This window comes from Chironomus tepperi, unplaced genomic scaffold, assembly GCF_022539635.2.
Source record: "Chironomus tepperi strain 1889 unplaced genomic scaffold, CSIRO-AGI_Ctep_v1 contig_137, whole genome shotgun sequence".
NCBI classification, from domain to species: domain Eukaryota; kingdom Metazoa; phylum Arthropoda; class Insecta; order Diptera; family Chironomidae; genus Chironomus; species Chironomus tepperi.
In genome coordinates, this window is record NW_027226259.1 from 524,431 (window position 1) to 542,784 (window position 18,354).

At 32.9% G+C, this 18,354-nt stretch overlaps 6 protein-coding genes across 6 annotated transcripts; 3 read left to right on the forward strand and 3 right to left on the reverse strand.

Annotated features, from left to right (window-relative positions):
- Nucleotides 1-210: 210 nt before the first annotated feature.
- Nucleotides 211-2,097, reverse strand: NELF-B (negative elongation factor B). The gene is made up of 2 exons (XM_070636673.1): nucleotides 1,948-2,097; nucleotides 211-1,878 (listed from the first exon to the last, which is right to left on the reverse strand). The coding sequence occupies exons 1-2, from the start codon at nucleotides 2,032-2,034 to the stop codon at nucleotides 307-309; spliced, it is 1,659 nt and encodes a 552-aa protein (XP_070492774.1). The 5' UTR covers nucleotides 2,035-2,097; the 3' UTR covers nucleotides 211-306.
- Nucleotides 2,098-2,537: 440 nt separating this feature from the next.
- Sirt7 (sirtuin 7) lies at nucleotides 2,538-5,967 on the forward strand. Its single transcript, XM_070636670.1, has 4 exons — nucleotides 2,538-2,779; nucleotides 2,839-3,115; nucleotides 3,176-5,578; nucleotides 5,721-5,967. The coding sequence occupies exons 1-4, from the start codon at nucleotides 2,663-2,665 to the stop codon at nucleotides 5,762-5,764; spliced, it is 2,841 nt and encodes a 946-aa protein (XP_070492771.1). The 5' UTR covers nucleotides 2,538-2,662; the 3' UTR covers nucleotides 5,765-5,967.
- On the reverse strand, nucleotides 5,952-6,624 carry LOC139087767 (coiled-coil domain-containing protein 115-like). The gene is made up of 2 exons (XM_070636672.1): nucleotides 6,451-6,624; nucleotides 5,952-6,323 (listed from the first exon to the last, which is right to left on the reverse strand). The coding sequence occupies exons 1-2, from the start codon at nucleotides 6,597-6,599 to the stop codon at nucleotides 5,981-5,983; spliced, it is 492 nt and encodes a 163-aa protein (XP_070492773.1). The 5' UTR covers nucleotides 6,600-6,624; the 3' UTR covers nucleotides 5,952-5,980.
- Nucleotides 6,625-6,726: 102 nt separating this feature from the next.
- Nucleotides 6,727-9,003, forward strand: Srp72 (signal recognition particle 72). Its single transcript, XM_070636671.1, has 3 exons — nucleotides 6,727-6,901; nucleotides 6,965-8,696; nucleotides 8,758-9,003. Exons 1-3 carry the CDS (start codon nucleotides 6,790-6,792, stop codon nucleotides 8,879-8,881), a joined length of 1,968 nt encoding a protein of 655 aa, XP_070492772.1. The 5' UTR covers nucleotides 6,727-6,789; the 3' UTR covers nucleotides 8,882-9,003.
- A 684-nt stretch (nucleotides 9,004-9,687) lies between these two features.
- LOC139087871 (solute carrier family 35 member E1 homolog) lies at nucleotides 9,688-12,445 on the reverse strand. The gene is made up of 5 exons (XM_070636823.1): nucleotides 12,281-12,445; nucleotides 11,967-12,200; nucleotides 11,498-11,674; nucleotides 11,259-11,416; nucleotides 9,688-11,201 (listed from the first exon to the last, which is right to left on the reverse strand). The coding sequence occupies exons 1-5, from the start codon at nucleotides 12,360-12,362 to the stop codon at nucleotides 10,797-10,799; spliced, it is 1,056 nt and encodes a 351-aa protein (XP_070492924.1). The 5' UTR covers nucleotides 12,363-12,445; the 3' UTR covers nucleotides 9,688-10,796.
- A 185-nt stretch (nucleotides 12,446-12,630) lies between these two features.
- Nucleotides 12,631-18,311, forward strand: LOC139087883 (calponin homology domain-containing protein DDB_G0272472-like). The gene is made up of 6 exons (XM_070636840.1): nucleotides 12,631-12,720; nucleotides 12,797-13,327; nucleotides 13,496-17,352; nucleotides 17,412-17,599; nucleotides 17,666-17,931; nucleotides 17,990-18,311. Exons 2-6 carry the CDS (start codon nucleotides 13,100-13,102, stop codon nucleotides 18,224-18,226), a joined length of 4,776 nt encoding a protein of 1,591 aa, XP_070492941.1. The 5' UTR covers nucleotides 12,631-12,720; nucleotides 12,797-13,099; the 3' UTR covers nucleotides 18,227-18,311.
- Nucleotides 18,312-18,354: the final 43 nt, after the last annotated feature.

Sequence of the window (18,354 nt, forward strand, 5' to 3'; positions counted from 1 at the left end):
TTAATTTCTCACAAATCTAAGTATAATTAATGAAAGTCGTGACTTGAAGTGAGATTAAAAAAATAATTTAATTATCACTTTTCAGGATGCGGATTTGACACTCTGTAATTACTGAGATCTCATAAGAATTTCCTGAAACTTAGGGGAAGTAAAGCTGCAATTTGAATAATTTAGTGTCGTTCCAGTTAATAATTCTTAAAATATCTCAAATTATTTAATTAAAATTTATTGGTTCCTTCATAAATTTACATAATTACTTAAAATCTAAATGTCCTTAAAATACCCAAAAATATGCAAGCTTCCATTTTAATTGGTCTCAATTTGCATGGGTTCTGGTATCAATTCGATTTTCTTGACTAATGCGTCATACAGTTCATTTGCATAATCTGGTTCAATGGCCTTAATGACAGTATTTAATCGAATTCTGTTAATCTTTGCGTGAACATACCATAACAATTTCATTATGTGCTTGCTGACGTTGTCGCGATTTAAACCGGCAAATAAAAATCCATCAAATAATCCAGTACAAAATTCTTCGTTGGAAAATTCATCAGCCATTGGAATAAGATATGCGATTAGGGAATGAAGGAATGGATCTTCATAAGCTCGATCATCCTTACATGATGACAAGATAGTTAAGATTCTCAACAGTCCAATTCGATCCTTTTGTTTAGCGACATGCAGCGCATAATACATAGTCAAAATAGATGCAACAGAACTTTCCTGGATATATGCTTCAATTGCCTCTGGAACTGGACCTTCATGGTCAATTACGACTAAAGCACTTGCACGTTCATCTGGTGGCAATCGAGAATGGAAGTAACGTGCTTGATCATCAACCATAAGTGATGTCAATGCAGGCAGGAATTTTGTCAATATTTGAATGTCAAACTTTGATTCCTTGAAATCTTGTGTGTCAATCATTCGCCATGCTGACAATCCTAATGACAACATGCGCAGCAATAAAATCAAAATTTGGTTACTTCTTGGCAGTCCATCAATGCTGACTAAATGCAGTAAAATCTTAATAGCTGATGTTGCCAAAAAATTGATTGCGTAAGGATCACACAACGTCATTGACAAGTCACCCAAAATCTGCTCATGTCCTCGTTTAATGTTGTCTAAAAATCCTTGTAACTCTCGTGACCTTTTAATATCGACTTGTTTTTCTCGAATGCATGCATCTAAGCACCATGTAAATTTATGACATGGATCAACTGAGATAATTTCCTGAATGTCGAGATCATGAAGAGCCATAAGCAGTTCTGCACGTAATGTACAATAATGAACATTTCTTGTACGTAAGAAGAGTGTTCGAAGAAATTGAAGGACCATATCGTAAAGCTTAACAGATGATCCAATCATGTGAGCTAATTTCTGAACTACTTCTCCTTGACGCCTGTTCTTTGGTGATGGCGAGAAGAACAAATTGTTGAGATTTAAATGATCATAAATGATTGTGTCTTTTACACGAATATATTGTGACAATTCAGGTGATACTTCATCACCAAACAAGCTCTGATTATCTCTCCAGATTTGTCTTTTGACTTCTACGTCACAAGCAGCATAAAGTTCTCGGTCGCGGACTAATACTCGCAAATATTTATCATCAATCTGCTTCATATTTCTTAAAATTGCCATAACTGCTGGACGAAGCTGCTTGACACGAATCAATCCAAAGCTTTTATTTAGCAGGTCTTTTAATTTCTTATCTCGTTCCTTAACATCTGTTTTTGTATTCATGTCATTTATTTGCTGGATCAATTTATCTCTCAATTCCTCGAGTATTGATGTGTGAAAGTCCAATCGAGGTATCATATGAAGATCCAGCAAAGGCAGCATTGGCCGTAAAGACTGAAATGCAATTCCATTTCTCAACTGGAAGTGATAAGCGCAAAAAATTTGTAAACATTTGTGCAATTATTGAAAAATTATTAAATCACTTACTTGAAATGCCTCTATGGCTTTCAATGGATCGTCACACGATGTGAGAGCATTCCTTAGATTATTCTGGCCTGATAAAATATCGTCCATTGTGTTAATTTAGCTATTTTTGCAACAATATGATTTTTCCGAAGCCAAAACACGGGTCATCAACTTGATAAACAAGGGGTAATGAACTAATTAAAAATTGGGAAGTTTTTCATTTGAATTTAAAAAAGCCGTTGATGATGAACATCTTTTTTAACGAGTTCAGATAATTATAGTTGATTTTATTAATTACAGTGATGATATTTGAAGGTTTAAACTAAATTTCAGTGGTATTTTGATGACTCAATTAAATTTTGAGAAAATTAGAAAGTAAAACTCTCCTAATTTCACTCTACAAAGCAGGCAGACACACTCGAATTACCTTTGAAAATTCTTAAATATCATCCTTAAAAGTCAATATTATCTACTTTAAATAAGCACTCCAGAATAACACAAAAAATTATTTAAATTATTTTTCAAGGTATTAAGAAATTTAACGGGTTTTTTAAATTTGAAATTTTTGAGTGTCCAAGCCTTGTATAATTTTTATGTTTACTTCTGAATAGGACAGTAAAAAATTTAATTTTATTAAAATTGAGTAGTTTCTAACAGATTAGATTTGTTTTTGTATCGTCAGTGAGATTAATTAATGTGAGCTGTATTTAGTAGACATGAATAAAATACTTTATTTATGACTTTTCTAAGGAAAATGGATGAAATTTCATTTATTCGGCAAACCAGAAAAAGAGAAAATCAGGACTCAAATCCTGTGACTAAAAAGCGCGAAAAGGCATTTAAGAAAAGAAAAGTAAGTACATCTACGCATTAATTTGTACATGTATAAAAATAATTTTGGGATATTTTTAGATCGCAGCAATTTTAAAGAAATGCGAAAACTCCAGAACACAAGAGGAATTAAAATACATAGACGAACATCCAGAAGTGGTAAAGGAAGTTGTGGAACGAGCGAAACGTGTCGAAAAATACAAAGATAGAGCGCTTGAGAAGGAAGATAAGGCGGAAATTTTAGAAGCTAAGGCAAAGAAGCTTGCTTCTGTGATCTCAAATGCCAAACATCTCGTAGTTTATTCAGGTGCTGGGATTTCCACTTCTGCTAAAATTCCAGATTATCGGGGTCCGCAAGGTATGTCCAACAACTCATTAATTATCGAATAACGAAATTAAAAGCAAAAATTCACTTTAGGAATCTGGACATTGCTGCAAAAAGGAGAGGAAATTGGTGACCATGACTTGTCACTGGCTGAGCCAACATTTACACATATGGCACTATATGAATTGCATAGGAGGAAAATTCTTAAATATGTAGTTTCGCAGAATTGTGATGGACTTCATTTGCGTTCAGGTCTTCCTCGTTTCTCACTATCAGAACTTCATGGTAATATGTATGTAGAAGTCTGTAAATCCTGTAAACCTGCTTTAGAATATTGGAGATTATTTGATACGACACCGTTAACATCAAGATTCCAACATAAGACAAATCGTCGATGTCGTGTTTGTGCTAATCCATTAATTGACACAATTGTGCATTTCGGTGAACGTGGATCATTAAAATGGCCACTAAATTGGAATGGTGCCACAAAAGCTGTCGAAAAGGCTGATGTAATTTTATGTTTAGGATCAAGTTTAAAAGTGCTAAAGAAATATCCGTGGCTTTGGGCTCTAGACAAGCCTGTAAAACAGCGTCCAAAAATATATATTGTAAATCTTCAATGGACACCAAAAGATTCAATATCATCGCTCAAAATTAATGGCAAATGTGATGAAGTCATGAAAATTGTTATGAAATATTTGACTATAGAAGTTCCAATTTATGATCGTCTTGAAGATCCAATTTTCCAGCATGCATCATTACTAAAGGAAGAGGAACTTCATACTGCATCACAGCCTATGCTTAAAAGAGTTAAAAATAATATAGACGAGGATGATGATGATGAGGATTTTAATCAGAACGATGAATCCACAAATACTTTAAGTTCCGATAAGCAAACATTATCAAATGAGTCTGAAGATCAATCACAGTCTGCGGAATCGATTAATACATTTATGGGTGTTATAAAAAGTGAAACTAATCAGGATTTGGAATTAAATGCAATAAAAAGTGATGACAATTTAGGAAATTGTCACGAGAATTCAAGAGAACTGCAAGAAACCTCAGAAAAGGTAAAGGAATCAACAGAGGCAAATCAAGGTATAACAGAAGTTAGTCAACATCCAATAGAAGTAAGTCATGAATCAAGAGAAGTAAGTCAAGAATCAACAGAAGTCAGCCAATCCTCCTCAGAAAATCAAACGAACAAAATAGACACCTCAGATGATGTAGAGGAAGTAAAAATTAAAATAGAGACAACGGGTAGCATAGAAACGACACATGAGAATGGAAAGTTGATATCGATGAAGCAGGATATTGAGGAAACTGTAGACTTAACTGAAGATGAGCCAATAAGAATCAATGGACATAGAAATAACAATAGATATGATCAAAATCCGAGTAAGTTTGTTGAAGTTAAAGAGGAAATAATTGATTTTGAGGAACTAATCGATAATTTGGAAGTGAAAGTGACAGAACAGCCGAAAGAATCAAATAATGTTGAAACAAAGCAAGAAGAACCTGTGAAATTAGAAGAACAAATTAAAGTAACTGAATCCAATCCAGTAATAGACACAAAGTTAATTAAGGAAGAGGAAGAATCAACAATCAAGAAGGAAGTGAAAACTGATCCTAGCATTGCCAATATTATTCTACAACAGAATCAAAATTTAATTGATATGGCATTACTTAATAACAGCCTGCTTACGGCATCACTTGCATTTGCGCCAATCGAGACGACATCAAAAGAGGCATTAACAGCTACGGCACTTATCTTGAATTATAACAATCAAATTATAAGTACATTAACAAATAATCTTAATCTTTTGCCTTACTCGAATGGCTTAAATCCGAGCACAATGAATGGTTCTTCGATTATGAATTCACAATCCAGACCAATCTGTGATAAAAATAACGTAATAAGGAATGATTTATATGAGAATGATATTGAGATGGTGCAGAGTGACGATATGTCTGATGAGGATACAACGTCATCGTCCATAACAAGGCAATTGAATGAGACACCAGAGCAGTATTATAAGCAATTATTTGCAAATTATTGTAAGGCAATAAACGATAACCTACCGAAATGGTCGGATGTGAATTATGCATATTCGGGTCTGCATACCATCGTAAATCTCCCGCCAGACGATGCAAATTTATGGAAAAATCACGACGATATACATCATAGGAAGAAATTGAGAAGTTCAACTGTGAATGAACGAAAAGCGGCAAAGGCAGAGTGTAAATTTTGTTATGATAAATATGAAGCTATAATTTGTCAATTCTACAAGCCCATTAATCGGGATTTTAAGATAACTACTTATCGTAATGAGAAGCTTATAGTTTGCGAGTGTTGTGACTATACTGATGAAGAAGAGGACGAACAAATGAAAGAAGAGGAAAACTCTAAATTAGAGACGTCAAATAATGATGATAAAGACAAGTCTTCAAATACTGTAATGCGTACTGTTACAAAAGCTGGATGGTTTGGAAAAGGTTGGTATTTACTTTTAATTAAATAACGGCTTTTTAGTTTTTGAAAATTTCAAATTTAATTTTGAATTTGAATTTTAAAAGTTCGTTACAAAACGTTCATTTGAATAAACTTTCATCTAATTCACATTCAATGTCTTTTCAGGCTATAGGAAAATTCAGAAGAAACGTAAGAAAGTATCGACATAAAATTCAACTAGTAATATGATTTGTGTGATTGACGAGATTAATTTATTGCCTCAGTTCCCGATTATTTTGTTTTCAGTTTTAATTATTAAATTATTTTTTTGAAAGGAATGACTTTGCTAGATAGACATTAAGTAATTTTATGTAAGATGATAAGTTTTTAAGAAAAATAAAATTAACTGTCAGAGTGTTCAGTAATATCTCAATTCATCTACGCTTTTATTCCTCATTTGTCTCAAACTGTAGCTTAACATATTTCAGCTTCTGAATTAATTCAGTGTTCTTAGCTATGCGCTGTCGAACATTTGCTGATTCTACACTTAGTTCAATAGCTTTTTGGTACTTATCGCGAGCAGTCTTAAGAGTTTGAGGTGTCAAGATTCCAAACCAATGCATTGGATCTATGTAGTCGTTATCCTTATCGATTTCATGGGATTCTAACGTGAATTGCATAGCTGTATCATCCTCATTTCTCTCAACTGTCCTTAAAGCCTTAAATTCCTTCTCTTCATCTTCTGTTGGAAGTTGTGTTATTGATACAGAACTTGATCCTTGTGTGTATCTAAAAAATCAATTTAATGAATGAGTTATAGTACTGGATTATGTTAAATGATGTCTTTATGAGGTAAGCTTTTTTGATTTAAAGAAATCGTAGAAATCTGAAATTTCACAATAATTTTAAAATTTACCTTGTTTTTGCTAAATTTAAAGCTCCTTCATTGGTTAGCTTCTCAATACTGATTTTTATTGTAAGATCTTCTTCAACCAACTCTAATGTTTGTAGAATTACCTTGTCTAAAAGGCTTTTTACTTGATTAATATTGTCAAACAATTCCATCTTCTGATCTTGTGATATAAACTTCCGTGCGTAAAATTGTTTAGGGAGACTTCGATTTGTATAACAGAAAATTTTCACTCAAAATCAATTGATTTAAATTGTAGAACCCCAACTATTAACTTCCGCGTGTAATTTTGTGTCTTCGTGTTCAATTTTCTATCAAATCAAAAAATAAAATAACTAATTTACAATGGCTTCGCGAGAGGCTCAGAAAGAGCTGAATATCCGTCAATATTATACGGAACTCAACAAGTTTGGACAAGCTGGAGAATACGATAAAGCTGTTAAATCAGCCAATAAAAGTGAGAAAATATTTTATTAACCCTTTTTGTTCATAATCCAGTAAAATAAATTAATTATTATAGTCTTGAGCATTGCGCCAGAGGAATCTAAAGCAGCACAATGCAAAGCTGTTTCGTTGATTCAGTTGTCAAAGTTTGATGAAGCTCTGAAATTCATCGAAAAGTGCCCAACTGTTCAGGATTTAGTTTTTGAGAAGGCTTATTGTGAATATCGTCTTAATACACCAGAAAAAGCACTAAAGACGATTGATAATTCCAAGATTAATCCTCTTCCACCAAATTTGAAGGAATTGAAAGCTCAAGTGCTTTATAGATTGGAACAATATGATGATTGCTATACTATTTATAGAGACATAGTCAAGAATTCTACGGATGATTATGAAGAAGAAAGAACAACGAACATGTCAGCTGTTGCTGCTAACTTGGCAATTCAAGGCACTGATAAGAAATTGCCTGAATTCCGTGAAAATACTTATGAATTAGTATATAATTCAGCTGTTGCTTTATCTGGAACTGGAAAGTATACAGAAGCTGAAAAGAAGCTTATTCTCAGCGAAAAGATGTGCCGTGAATTTTTAGAAGAGGATGAAACAATGACAGAAGAGGACATTGAAAATGAACTAGCTATTATTCGTGTCCAATTGGCTTATTGCATTCAAATGCAAGGAAAAGGCAAAGAAGCTGCTGTCATTTATGCTGAAACATTGAAAAATAAGCCTAATGATCCAGCACTTGTTGCTGTTGCTTCCAATAATTCCGTTGTCATCAACAAGGATCAAAATGTCTTCGATTCAAAGAAGAAAATTCGTGCTGCTATGGTTGATGCTGTAGAGCATAAGCTGAATAATCGTCAGAAGAAATCTATTGCTGTCAATAACTGTATTTTGGCACTTTACACGAATCAAGGAGATTTAACTCAACTTGTTAACAAGCTTGTTCTTAAATATCCGGACTTAGAATATCAAGCAAGCTTAATCCAGACATGTCAATACATGAAAGACAAGAAGTATAAGGAAGCTTCTGAAGTTTTAGAGAAGTTTGTTTCTAAAAATCCAAAATTATCTTCAGACATTAGTTTTGCATTGATTCAATTACATCTTATGTCTGGCAACAAATCTAAGGCAATTGATGTCTTACAGTCATTGGACAATGACAGAAAATTCAGTCCAGGTGTTGTGTCAGCACTTGTTTCACTTCATTTGGGCAGCAATGATAAGCAAGCTGCTTCTGAAGTTCTTAAAAATGCTGTCGATTGGTATAAGAAGAACAAGAGCAAAACTGCTGGAGATTTATCTGATATGTGGAGACAAGCTGCTGATTTCCATTTAAGAGGCGGAGAAGCTGAAACAGCGGCAAAGAGTTTAGAAGAATTATTCCGTTCCAATCCAACAGACATGAAGATCTTGGCTCAGTTAGTCATTGCGTATGCCCAATTTGATCCTAAAAAGGCACAAGAAGCATCGAAGAAATTGCCAGCACTTGAAACATTGACAACTCAAGCTGAAATTGATGAATTGGAAGCTACGAACTGGATGATGATTGCAAAGGCAGTCAAAAAGAAGACTACCAAGTCTGATCAATCACCAGGTACTCCTGGAAGTGACTTATCACAAAAGAAGGCCAAGAAGAAGCGTAAGAACAAATTGCCAAAATATTTCGATCCAAATGTTAAACCTGATCCAGAAAGATGGTTGCCTAAGCAAGAACGTACTGGATATAGGAAGAAGAAGGATCGTAGAGTAAAAGAAGTCATGAAAGGATCACAAGGAATGGCTTCTGGACAAGCTGATCAATTGTAAGTATTTTATCATTGTTGAGTTTTAGGATATACTTAATCATTTTCTTTAATCCCTTAGTGACATGACGAAAGCCCAAAATCTCGGTCAAAATGTCAAAACTCCAACGAATCGTGAGGAAGTTTTAGGACCAAGACAACAACAAAGAAAGCACCAGCAAAAGAAGAAGAAGGGTAAGCATTAAATGTTTACGTCCATCAGCCTGCACTGCATTTTTATAAGGTATAAGACGAAAAATGAATTATTAATAAAATATCTAAAGTGTTATTGGAAGTAGCTTCACTTTCAATTGGCCAAAAAAATAAATATATTATCTCAATTACTCTTTGCATTATTCAACAGTTAAGTAATTAGTTAATTGCTTAGTTAAGTCAGTCGATTTTTAGTTCTGTTGAATGTAAGAAGTGACTTAGAATCATGAAAGTTCTGGCTATTTTCATGGTTTTCTGCTGCCTAAGAGTAGTTAAATCTGGTAAATATTAATAATTTTGTATATCCAGTGATTTAACTTGAATTAATGTCTAGAAATTTACTTGTCAAACTTGAATGCAACTTGCCTGCGATGTATTTGCGTGGGACTTACGAACTGCAATGTCCTTCGAGGATGTGAAGATGAGTACTGTGGTAAATAATTGAGGATGACTTCTAGTCACAACAATCTAACAATCATAGTTCCTCAGGTCCATTCTACATATCCCGAATATACTGGGCAGATGCTGGAAAGGTTGTTTTTCCTGACGATAATCCAAACAGAGAAAATGCATTTTCAGACTGTGCTAGTGACTACCCGTGCGCATCTAAAATCATTACAAATTACATGATAAAATATGCAAAGGATTGTAACGATGATAATGTAATCGACTGCTCAGATTATGCAGCCATTCATCTCAATGGATTTGCTAATTGTGATGTGAAATTGGAAACCTTGTCTCATGGACGGGATTTCCTTAGTCGATATAATCAGTGTAAATTGTATTAAAAAGGCATTAATCTTGTTGACTTGGTGAAATATTCAATATACAGAATTTTATTTAATTAATTTTTTTTTCTTGTTTCCTTCGATTCGAGGCGTTAAATTTTGTTTCACTTATCGCATAATTTTTATAAATGATACAACATAAAAACATAAGTACCACTTCTGGCACGAATTTTTTTGAATTAAATTACTAATTTTTTTGTCTTAAATCATTCATTCCATAAGTCTATTTTACAATACATACATTGATGCTCTCTCTCAACATCACACGACATAAAATCATTACAAATTTTTCTCTAATAAAAAATCTATCACGTTCATCCATCGTTATATATGTCATAAAAGTCCTTGTAGTAATTTCGTCAGATTTTTTAGACTTTAAGTCTAGCTAAATTTGCTTAAGCTTAAAGATGGACGATAATAGTGGAAGGAAGGAAAAAATATTTTAATTGCTAAGATATGCTAAGATAATTGAACTAATTTTAGGGGATTTAGGTTCTGTGCTTCTTAAAATTTGAGGTAGAATATGGCAAAAGACGTGACATCTTATGCCAAATACTGAAAATTGACAATAATTTCCGATGGGATAGTGAATTAGTTATTAAGGAATACTAAACAAAGTTTGAAGTCGGCTCTACATTGACTTTTAAGTAGATTAACGGCAATTTTCTAATCAAAATTTGAAAATCCGCTCAAATTCCGACAGGAAATTTAGCAGACTTTTCACTTTGTCTGAATTTAACCGGAAAATTAATATCTAAAGTGAAGTTTTGCGTATGAAAATCTACTGACTACAAAATTCCTACAAGATTAGCCACATTAGGCTGCTAAAGATAAGGCGCGAATAGAGTTGGGCGAAAGTCTGACAAAATTCTTACAAGGAAATACATTTTTTCATATCATATTTTATACAAAAAATTAATTTACAACAAAAAATTCAATAAAATAAATTGAACTATAGAAGAAATGAAAGGAAATGAAGGAGGAAATATGAAGTAGGAATTGTACGATAAAAAGTCGTTAGCTGTAAATCACATGATTCATTCCTGGACATGAAATTACCTTGTAAATCAAGATAACATTATTAGTAATATCAAATTTTCAACTACTAATTATACAAATTTTACATGACTAACATGCTTGATCCACTGCTTAAATTTGATGGCTTAAATAAAAGATTCTGATTAATTCCATTTTGATTATGCTTTCCATTGGGTATGAGCTTTTGATACTGATCGTTGACATATGACGGAAGTGATGTTTTTGATGCTCGTGAGAAGAACTTTGCTCGATTATAGCACAAAACACCAATAATTGCTGTTAACATTCCGACGATATTCATCCATGTTACTGGATTTCCAAGAACAAACAATGATATTGCAATCACGAAGATTCTCTTCGATGCACTGGCTACAGCATATGTGAGGGGTGTGACAAGTGATAACACTGAGAATGCGAGAATATTTTGAAGCCAGTTTAATACGCCATCCACGAATAGAAGTGAAATCACTCGATAATCTAAATTAGCCTGCAATTTAATAATCGTGATAAGTTTGGCAGTAAAAATATATTCAATTATACTTACAATAGCTGTATGTGAAAGTACGCTAAACATATCATAATATATCCAAACGGGAAGAAATAGGAATAATGCTAATCTACCAAGAATGTGTAGCAACCTTAAATGATGAATTCCAGTTTCTTTAAGCACCTTCTTTGAGAAAATGTTTTGTAAGCTGAATCCTGGAATGAGAAGTGATGCAGCGTTAATATTCAGACAATCACTCAAGCAAGTGTATTTAAGGATCAAGCAGGATCACTTACCGCAAGTAGAAATCAAAGCACTTATCAGTCCTATCATATCGAAAGATATCTCAGTCAATGTTGCGATTAAAACGCCAGCAATAATCGGTAATAAGCTTAAGTAAACTGTCGTTGTTTGCTTTTCCTTCATAATTATTCGCGACAGAACGACAGTAAAAAGAGGCATTGTTGCCTTGACTATAATACAATTGGGAGAAATAAGAAGTGTTAAGTAAGGTCACGAAGGTAAAACACAGTAAAGCTTCATGTCTATCACAAACATTTGCACAAATTCATAGAAATAATAAATATTTGAGAGTCTGACACAATACACAACATGCTGTACTGCACACATAGACACAAAATTTCATAATTCATGGATTTCACTTTCACTAAATTCACTTGAGGCATTTTTCGTTAGTTTGTGGATGCGTATATTGCGAGTTTTCATAATCGCAGGAAAAATCGATGAAAAGATTATGTTACAGACCTGTGTGAGCATAACTGACGGGCACTTTCCATATGGAGAAATGACTAGTAACGGAGCTAAGAAATTTGCCAAATGCCAGTGGAACTATGAATGTAAAGTAGTATCGCCAATTCATATCAGAATATTTCCTTATGTTAAATAAATTGAAGAATGGACCGCTATAAATAGTTATGGATAATAATTGAACCATCGTGACTGTCATCGGATATGGAAATTCTGAGAGGACAAGCTTCCCTAAAAAGTGACATTTAAAAAAAGAAAAAAATTTAATAAAATTTTGGATTTTTTCTAGAAAAAAATTTAATTGTACTCACCTATGACATTGTTCGTTGAAGAACAGATATACCATAATATACAAAGTATAAGTATCAAAAATGTGCTCCGTTTCTGTACCATTTTTCGTTAATTAATCTATAGTAAACTAAATTATTTTTGGTTTATTATTTTAAACTACAAAAATTTGACATCATCAGCAAATTCAATGGTTCTGCGATTATCATTTGAGAGGTTTTGGAAATCAGAAACATACAATATGAAAAATCACAGCAAGTGAAATTATACGCAAGACAGTACATGACAGCTATACTGATGAATTAAGGTTCAATTATTATGTAAAAATTCAAATTTTTAACAACGCCTACTTGATGAGAAATTCGTAAAAATATGAAAATCTTTAAATTGTTTACCGGAACAGATGATTTGGGTTGTGAGGTTCTCTAATTTCTCTTCAACGATGACAGCGCACCTGCATGTGGTAAAGTTAAACAATTTTAGTCTACTGTTTATTTATTTTCAAACAAAAATTCTCGATGTGATCACTTCTATTGCAGTTTGTGAACTCGAAACTTTAAAAATCTACCTGAATAGTATAGGAAATGAATCGTAAATCTATTCTAAACATTGCTAAATAACCCATTCAGTGATCTAAAGTGAGGAATACAATCTGTGACTGTTTAAAATAATTTTTGGATGTTTTGTGAATTATTCAAATTTTGTCTATAAGAAATGAAGTTATAAGTTTAATTCATAGTTTGATAAATTAGAAATAGTCTTAACTTTAAACTAGTTTCATCACCAAAGCTCAAAACAGCCTAATTTAAAATTTTTAAAACGCAATTTGACATAACCATAAAATGGATGAGAAGAGTATTGATCCGCTAGAACTAAAGAAGAAAATTTTATTCCCACACTTGGAGTTTGTGAAGGAAATGTTAGTCAAAGTAAAGGGGAACAGTATTGAGGAAAAATGGAAAATTATGTATGAATGCATAACATCTGATAAAAAGAGACCGTCATATGAAAAAATTAAGCAAATGGAAAAGACTTTGATTGCATTGAAGAATCAATCGAAACAGAAGAGTGTAAGTGTGTTTATTTTAGTTTGTAGTTTAGTGATTACATAATATTGTGTAGAAAAGCTTAGTCTTTAAATTTGTAAATGGCGCATTAGGTAGTCTTTAACTTTGTATGTAGAAATAATTAGTCATTAGACACCCTTGTGATTCATTTGGAATATTCTTTGTTCGCAGAATGCAACCAAAAATAATTCAACACCTTCAACCAGTAAAGCAACCATTGAAAAAAGTATTCCAAAAGAAACAAAGACTGCCGAAAGTATTGAGCAACGTGATCCAAGGAAGCGAATTTGTGAAGACAAGAGTTCTACAGTAATTTATGATCCAAAGCAAAAAATTGAAAATAAAAGTAAATCGCGATCACCTGCTCGTGATGACAATCAATCTCCAAGGTTTCATCAAAAAGTTGAAACTGATAGACCATCTGGACGTTGGAGTGATCGACCTAGCAATTCTTCAAGATACAATGAAAAATATAGTCGAAACTTGCAAGAATTTTCTCGTGGAAGAGGAAGGCATCCACGAGGTAGACCTTATTCTAGACCCATTCTAGATCCATATGAGAGCAATTCTAGGTTCCACTCAAATCAACGACACTCCTCTAATGATCGACAACAATTTCGTGATGAAAGGAATCGAAGTTTAAATAAAGATGATCCAAATTTCAAAAGAAAACGTTCACAATCACCAGTCAGTCACACAACTCCTCAAATGCCTAAACGAAGATATAGTTGTTATCAACCTAGTGAGAACGATGAAGAAATGGATTCTGATAAGTTCAAAAGACAGAGTTCGACAGATAATTCTAAATCCTTTAGAGATAACAAAACAAGTTCTTCTAAAAATGCTAAGCTTGTTAATCTAACTTCTTCTAACAAAGAAACCAAAGTTGAACGTAAAAATGACGACAACTCTAGTTCCAATAATAAGCTTGATAATTTACAATCAGTATCAGTTAAAAACAAAATAGATAAGAAAGAAGCTGAATCATCAGTTCCAAAAAATCTTAGTGAAGCAATTAAGAAGATTCAAAGTATTAAAATTCCTAAACTAGGAGTTAATAAAAACGTAAGCAAAACAGAATTGCAAACTAAGGCTAAATATATTGACAAAAATATGGATTCTAATGACTTAAATGATGAAAATACTTCTACCAAAAGCACTGCCTATGAGAAAAGACCTAAAATTGCAGGAAACTTACCAAAAACTGTTGACAATAACAGTAACATGACTAAATCATTAGAAAAGATAACAAACGTCGAAAAAGTAGACAAAATTAATCCTGAAATTAAAGCCAAGTTAGCAAAATGTACTGAAAATTATGAAATTGCAAAGAAAAGTTGTAATTCAAGAGCTGATAAAACTGAAACAGAGCCAAAGCTATTACCGAAAAAAATTGAAAGTCAACCAATTTCTACAGACAATGTTGAAGTTAAAAAAGAAGTATCGAAAGAAACCATTCAAGAAATTAAACTTTCAGAAATTGTGTCTTGTTCAGCTGCAGAATCTGCTGAAATTATCAACCACGAAGCGTCGGACGAAATTAAAAAATCAATTGCCACTGCAAATGAGAAGTTAATTCTTAATACCGAAATTGAAGTAATTGATCCAAAGGAACTTGAATCTAAAGATCAAAATGATAAAATAATTGAATCTACATCGATCGATGTTAAAATAATTGACACCAATGTAAACAATGATCAAGATGAACCGACATCTTCAATTGCATCTAATAATGCACCAGATCTAAAAGCTAATGTGCTTACTAATTTGTTAGAAAATGAAGAAGAGAATCCTGAAAAGGTTTTAGAAGGACTAATAAGTGTCCTAGGAGTTGAGAAAGTGAAGAAAATGCAAGATCTACTCCTAAAAAATACACTTAAAGTTGAAAATATGTCAGAGACTAAGTCGGTAGACGAGAATAAACAAGGCGAGGCAAGTCAAAGCAATAGTTTATTAGAAAGTAAAGTAGATGCAGAGCTAACTCCTACACTAATTAAAGATGAAAGTAAAAGCGTTGAGGACGATGCTAAGAAAATGGAAACCTCTGTTGAATCTGTAATTCTACCAACCATAAAAACAAGTCCAATTAAAACCAATCTTAGTTTCTCTCCGGAAAAGAAAAGAAAGAAGCCTAGAAAGAAAAAATTGACTGAACTAGATAAGCTCCATGAGAATATTTTAAGTAGTATCGATTGTGAAGGTATAATGAGAGCATGCGGACAACCAAGAGTCAGCGTAAAACCAAAAACATTTGAAAAATCTGGTTCGATGAATAAAAACCTAAAAACAAAACCTCTAACAATTAAATTACTAAGATTAAATATTACTAAAGAAGATATGCCTGTTACGTTGAATGACGAGTTCTACCAAAAGTATTTGACTATTCAAGAAACGAAATCAAGAACAAAACCAAAATCACAAAAGAGGAGAACAATATCCCAAGAAAAACCTATTATGAAAGTTGCAAAGATAGAACCAGAGTTCAAGACTGAACCTACACCTTCATTAATTGTCCAAGAAGTTCCAGTTGAAGAAATTCAACAACCTCTAAAGCCATTAACGGAAATAATTAAAACTGAAACTAACATTGAACCTGAAACTCAGACTAAAACGATTATAACCTCAAAGAAGAACAAGAAACGAAAAATGTTATCTTGGTCCAAAGGAATATTAAAGAAGAAGCCAAAGAGATTTAGGCTTGGTAGCCTTTATGATTGGGAAGATGTTGATTCTTCTGATGATAATATCAGTTATGACAGAACTATGAAATTGAATACTTTTAAAGATTTATTAAATACTTTTGCTAAAAAATGCGGATACAAGAAAATGCCAAAGAAAAGTCAAGCACGTATTTCACCAGAAAATGGTGATCAAAAAGTTGAGAATTTCGTCCAAAATGATATACAAGAGGATACAAAAACAACGGAAAAGTCTGTTGTAAACGAAGACGATTCAAAATTTGCTGTTCCTAAAAGGATCAACTTACCTTTGGAAAAGAACTTACTGACAATGATTTCCAAAAATACTAGTTCTGAAATCAATTCACCAACAACTAATGCTGAATCACCAAATCTCAAAATTAAAATTAAGCTTCCGACTGTAGAAAAATCTGTTCAAGAAACACAACAATCTAATGCTCTTGTTGCTGGACCATCGAATGAAATGAACACAAAAATATATTCATCCCAAAATAATCCACAAAAAGTTGTTATTGTCAAGCCACTTTCTAAAGAAATTTTAAATGAACCTATTAAAATTAGAACCCTTAGTGCAAAAGAACAGCAAGCACTTAAGGACGCATTGTCAGGTACTAAACATCAGATATCTGTTTCATCAATTTCTCAGCAAAGCAATGAAATTATCAAGAACATGATGAATGTGAATTCTTCATTAAATATAACTAAGATAAGTGCACAAAAGTCTCCAAATGCATCTACTTCCAAAGATGAACCAATTAAGAAAAGTATACCTATGATATCGAATGTCGAGTCTATCAGTCCTAAACTGTCAAAACCACAAAACAATTCCAGTGAGGAACAAAGTAACGTCCTTAGAATTGTCTCAAGCAAATCAACTGCAGAAGCTACAGATTCACCAGGAGAACAAGCTGTCTTGCCACACATTGAATCAACTGCTAGTTTACCTGAGCCAGTACAATCAACTACTCCAGCAAATGAGCCAGTGGAGATTGTGGATTTGATAGATGATGACGATGAAGATGATGTAGTAGACATTATGCGACCTTGGATAGAAAAATCTGATTTCAAATCTCGAAAGGATCAATTTGAAGCTATGAAAATGATCAACAATACGCATTGCATTGCAGCTTTGTATAAATGTATGGGAACAACTTGCAGCTACTTTACAAATGACAAAAGTCTCTTCCAAAAACATCTTGAACTACATCGTGAATACCAAAAACGAGATTCTCAAAACTATCTACTTTGTTCTTACTGCAGCTTTAGACCTAAGAGTATTAATGTATTGTTGGTACACATAGAAAATGCACATTCTTATGGAAAGTTTGGGTAAGTACACTGAAGATTTATTTTTTGCCTAGTCAGTAATGAAAGAATTATTTCCTTAGATGTCGATATTGCTTTTATCGTTCAATCAATGAGTATCAAGTCACAGCAAATCATCATTCGAGTTTTCATCGTTTAAAAGAGAAATGCGTAGTCGTTTTTGAACCTCGAAAAGTTAAAAACGAGAATATCGAAAAAAGTATGATTTCAGAGTCCATTCCCAAAGTTTGCCATCCATTTCCATGTCCATGTAAGTTGAACTTATTTTTCATTCTTTGATATGAAATCAACTAATTATGATTTTTTGCTGACACAGACTGTCGAATTGGATTTTACACGATTGCAGAATTTGAAGCTCATGTGTCAAGCCATAAGGAAAATTTCACAACAGTTTGCGTAAAATGTAATCAGACAACAACTAAGTTGAACATTAGTCAGCATTTACTAAAATGCTTCAATAAGTTTGGCAACTTCCAGTGTGTATTTTGTGTCTTTGGAACAAACGTCTTTTCAGCAATCGATAATCATCTTTCAAGTGAACATCCTGACAAATTATCGTATTTTGCTGAGAGAAGCTTGAATGTAAGTAGATTAATATTGTAACTGATGAAAAATTGATGAATTTTCTGTAATCCTGTAGGAAGGAAAGGATCCAAAATCAATAGAATCATTAACAACGAAGGAATTAAGCAAGAGAATCACCGGAAATGTCAAGAAAATGCATCTCAAATATCCATTTAATGATGAAGTTTATAAAAATTCTGGAAATGTTGGGAGATTAGCAGATAATCTGAATATTGATCCGACAGAAAGGCCATTATCGTCAGACAGCTCATGCTTCTTACAAATCGGTGAAGTTATGTCGCTTCATGATTAAATCATGGATTGTTATGATGTTTTTGAACTATGTTATTGATAATTTTTTGAAATAAAAATTAGGAACTATTTCCGTTCATTTATTACGTCACGCACAAAAACAAGTCATGTATTTTTTATAAGAAATTA

What these genes read in the sequence shown, in the direction of transcription:
- NELF-B (XM_070636673.1), bottom strand. Translation starts at nt 2,034, where the DNA reads ATGGACGATATTTTATCAGGCCAGAATAATCTAAGGAATGCTCTCACA. An exon ending in AAGCCATAGAGGCATTTCAA is followed by an intron (nt 1,879 to 1,947) that starts GTAAGTGATTTA and finishes TATCACTTCCAG; the next exon opens with TTGAGAAATGGAATTGCATT.
- Sirt7 (XM_070636670.1), top strand. Translation starts at nt 2,663, where the DNA reads ATGACTTTTCTAAGGAAAATGGATGAAATTTCATTTATTCGGCAAACC. An exon ending in AGGCATTTAAGAAAAGAAAA is followed by an intron (nt 2,780 to 2,838) that starts GTAAGTACATCT and finishes GGATATTTTTAG; the next exon opens with ATCGCAGCAATTTTAAAGAA. An exon ending in AGCTGGATGGTTTGGAAAAG is followed by an intron (nt 5,579 to 5,720) that starts GTTGGTATTTAC and finishes ATGTCTTTTCAG; the next exon opens with GCTATAGGAAAATTCAGAAG.
- LOC139087767 (XM_070636672.1), bottom strand. Translation starts at nt 6,599, where the DNA reads ATGGAATTGTTTGACAATATTAATCAAGTAAAAAGCCTTTTAGACAAG. An exon ending in TTAAATTTAGCAAAAACAAG is followed by an intron (nt 6,324 to 6,450) that starts GTAAATTTTAAA and finishes TTGATTTTTTAG; the next exon opens with ATACACACAAGGATCAAGTT.
- Srp72 (XM_070636671.1), top strand. Translation starts at nt 6,790, where the DNA reads ATGGCTTCGCGAGAGGCTCAGAAAGAGCTGAATATCCGTCAATATTAT. An exon ending in TGTTAAATCAGCCAATAAAA is followed by an intron (nt 6,902 to 6,964) that starts GTGAGAAAATAT and finishes TAATTATTATAG; the next exon opens with TCTTGAGCATTGCGCCAGAG. An exon ending in TCTGGACAAGCTGATCAATT is followed by an intron (nt 8,697 to 8,757) that starts GTAAGTATTTTA and finishes TTAATCCCTTAG; the next exon opens with TGACATGACGAAAGCCCAAA.
- LOC139087871 (XM_070636823.1), bottom strand. Translation starts at nt 12,362, where the DNA reads ATGGTACAGAAACGGAGCACATTTTTGATACTTATACTTTGTATATTA. An exon ending in TTCAACGAACAATGTCATAG is followed by an intron (nt 12,201 to 12,280) that starts GTGAGTACAATT and finishes GTCACTTTTTAG; the next exon opens with GGAAGCTTGTCCTCTCAGAA. An exon ending in TGCTTTGATTTCTACTTGCG is followed by an intron (nt 11,417 to 11,497) that starts GTAAGTGATCCT and finishes TTCTCATTCCAG; the next exon opens with GATTCAGCTTACAAAACATT.
- LOC139087883 (XM_070636840.1), top strand. Translation starts at nt 13,100, where the DNA reads ATGGATGAGAAGAGTATTGATCCGCTAGAACTAAAGAAGAAAATTTTA. An exon ending in ATCAATCGAAACAGAAGAGT is followed by an intron (nt 13,328 to 13,495) that starts GTAAGTGTGTTT and finishes CTTTGTTCGCAG; the next exon opens with AATGCAACCAAAAATAATTC. An exon ending in CCATCCATTTCCATGTCCAT is followed by an intron (nt 17,600 to 17,665) that starts GTAAGTTGAACT and finishes TTGCTGACACAG; the next exon opens with ACTGTCGAATTGGATTTTAC.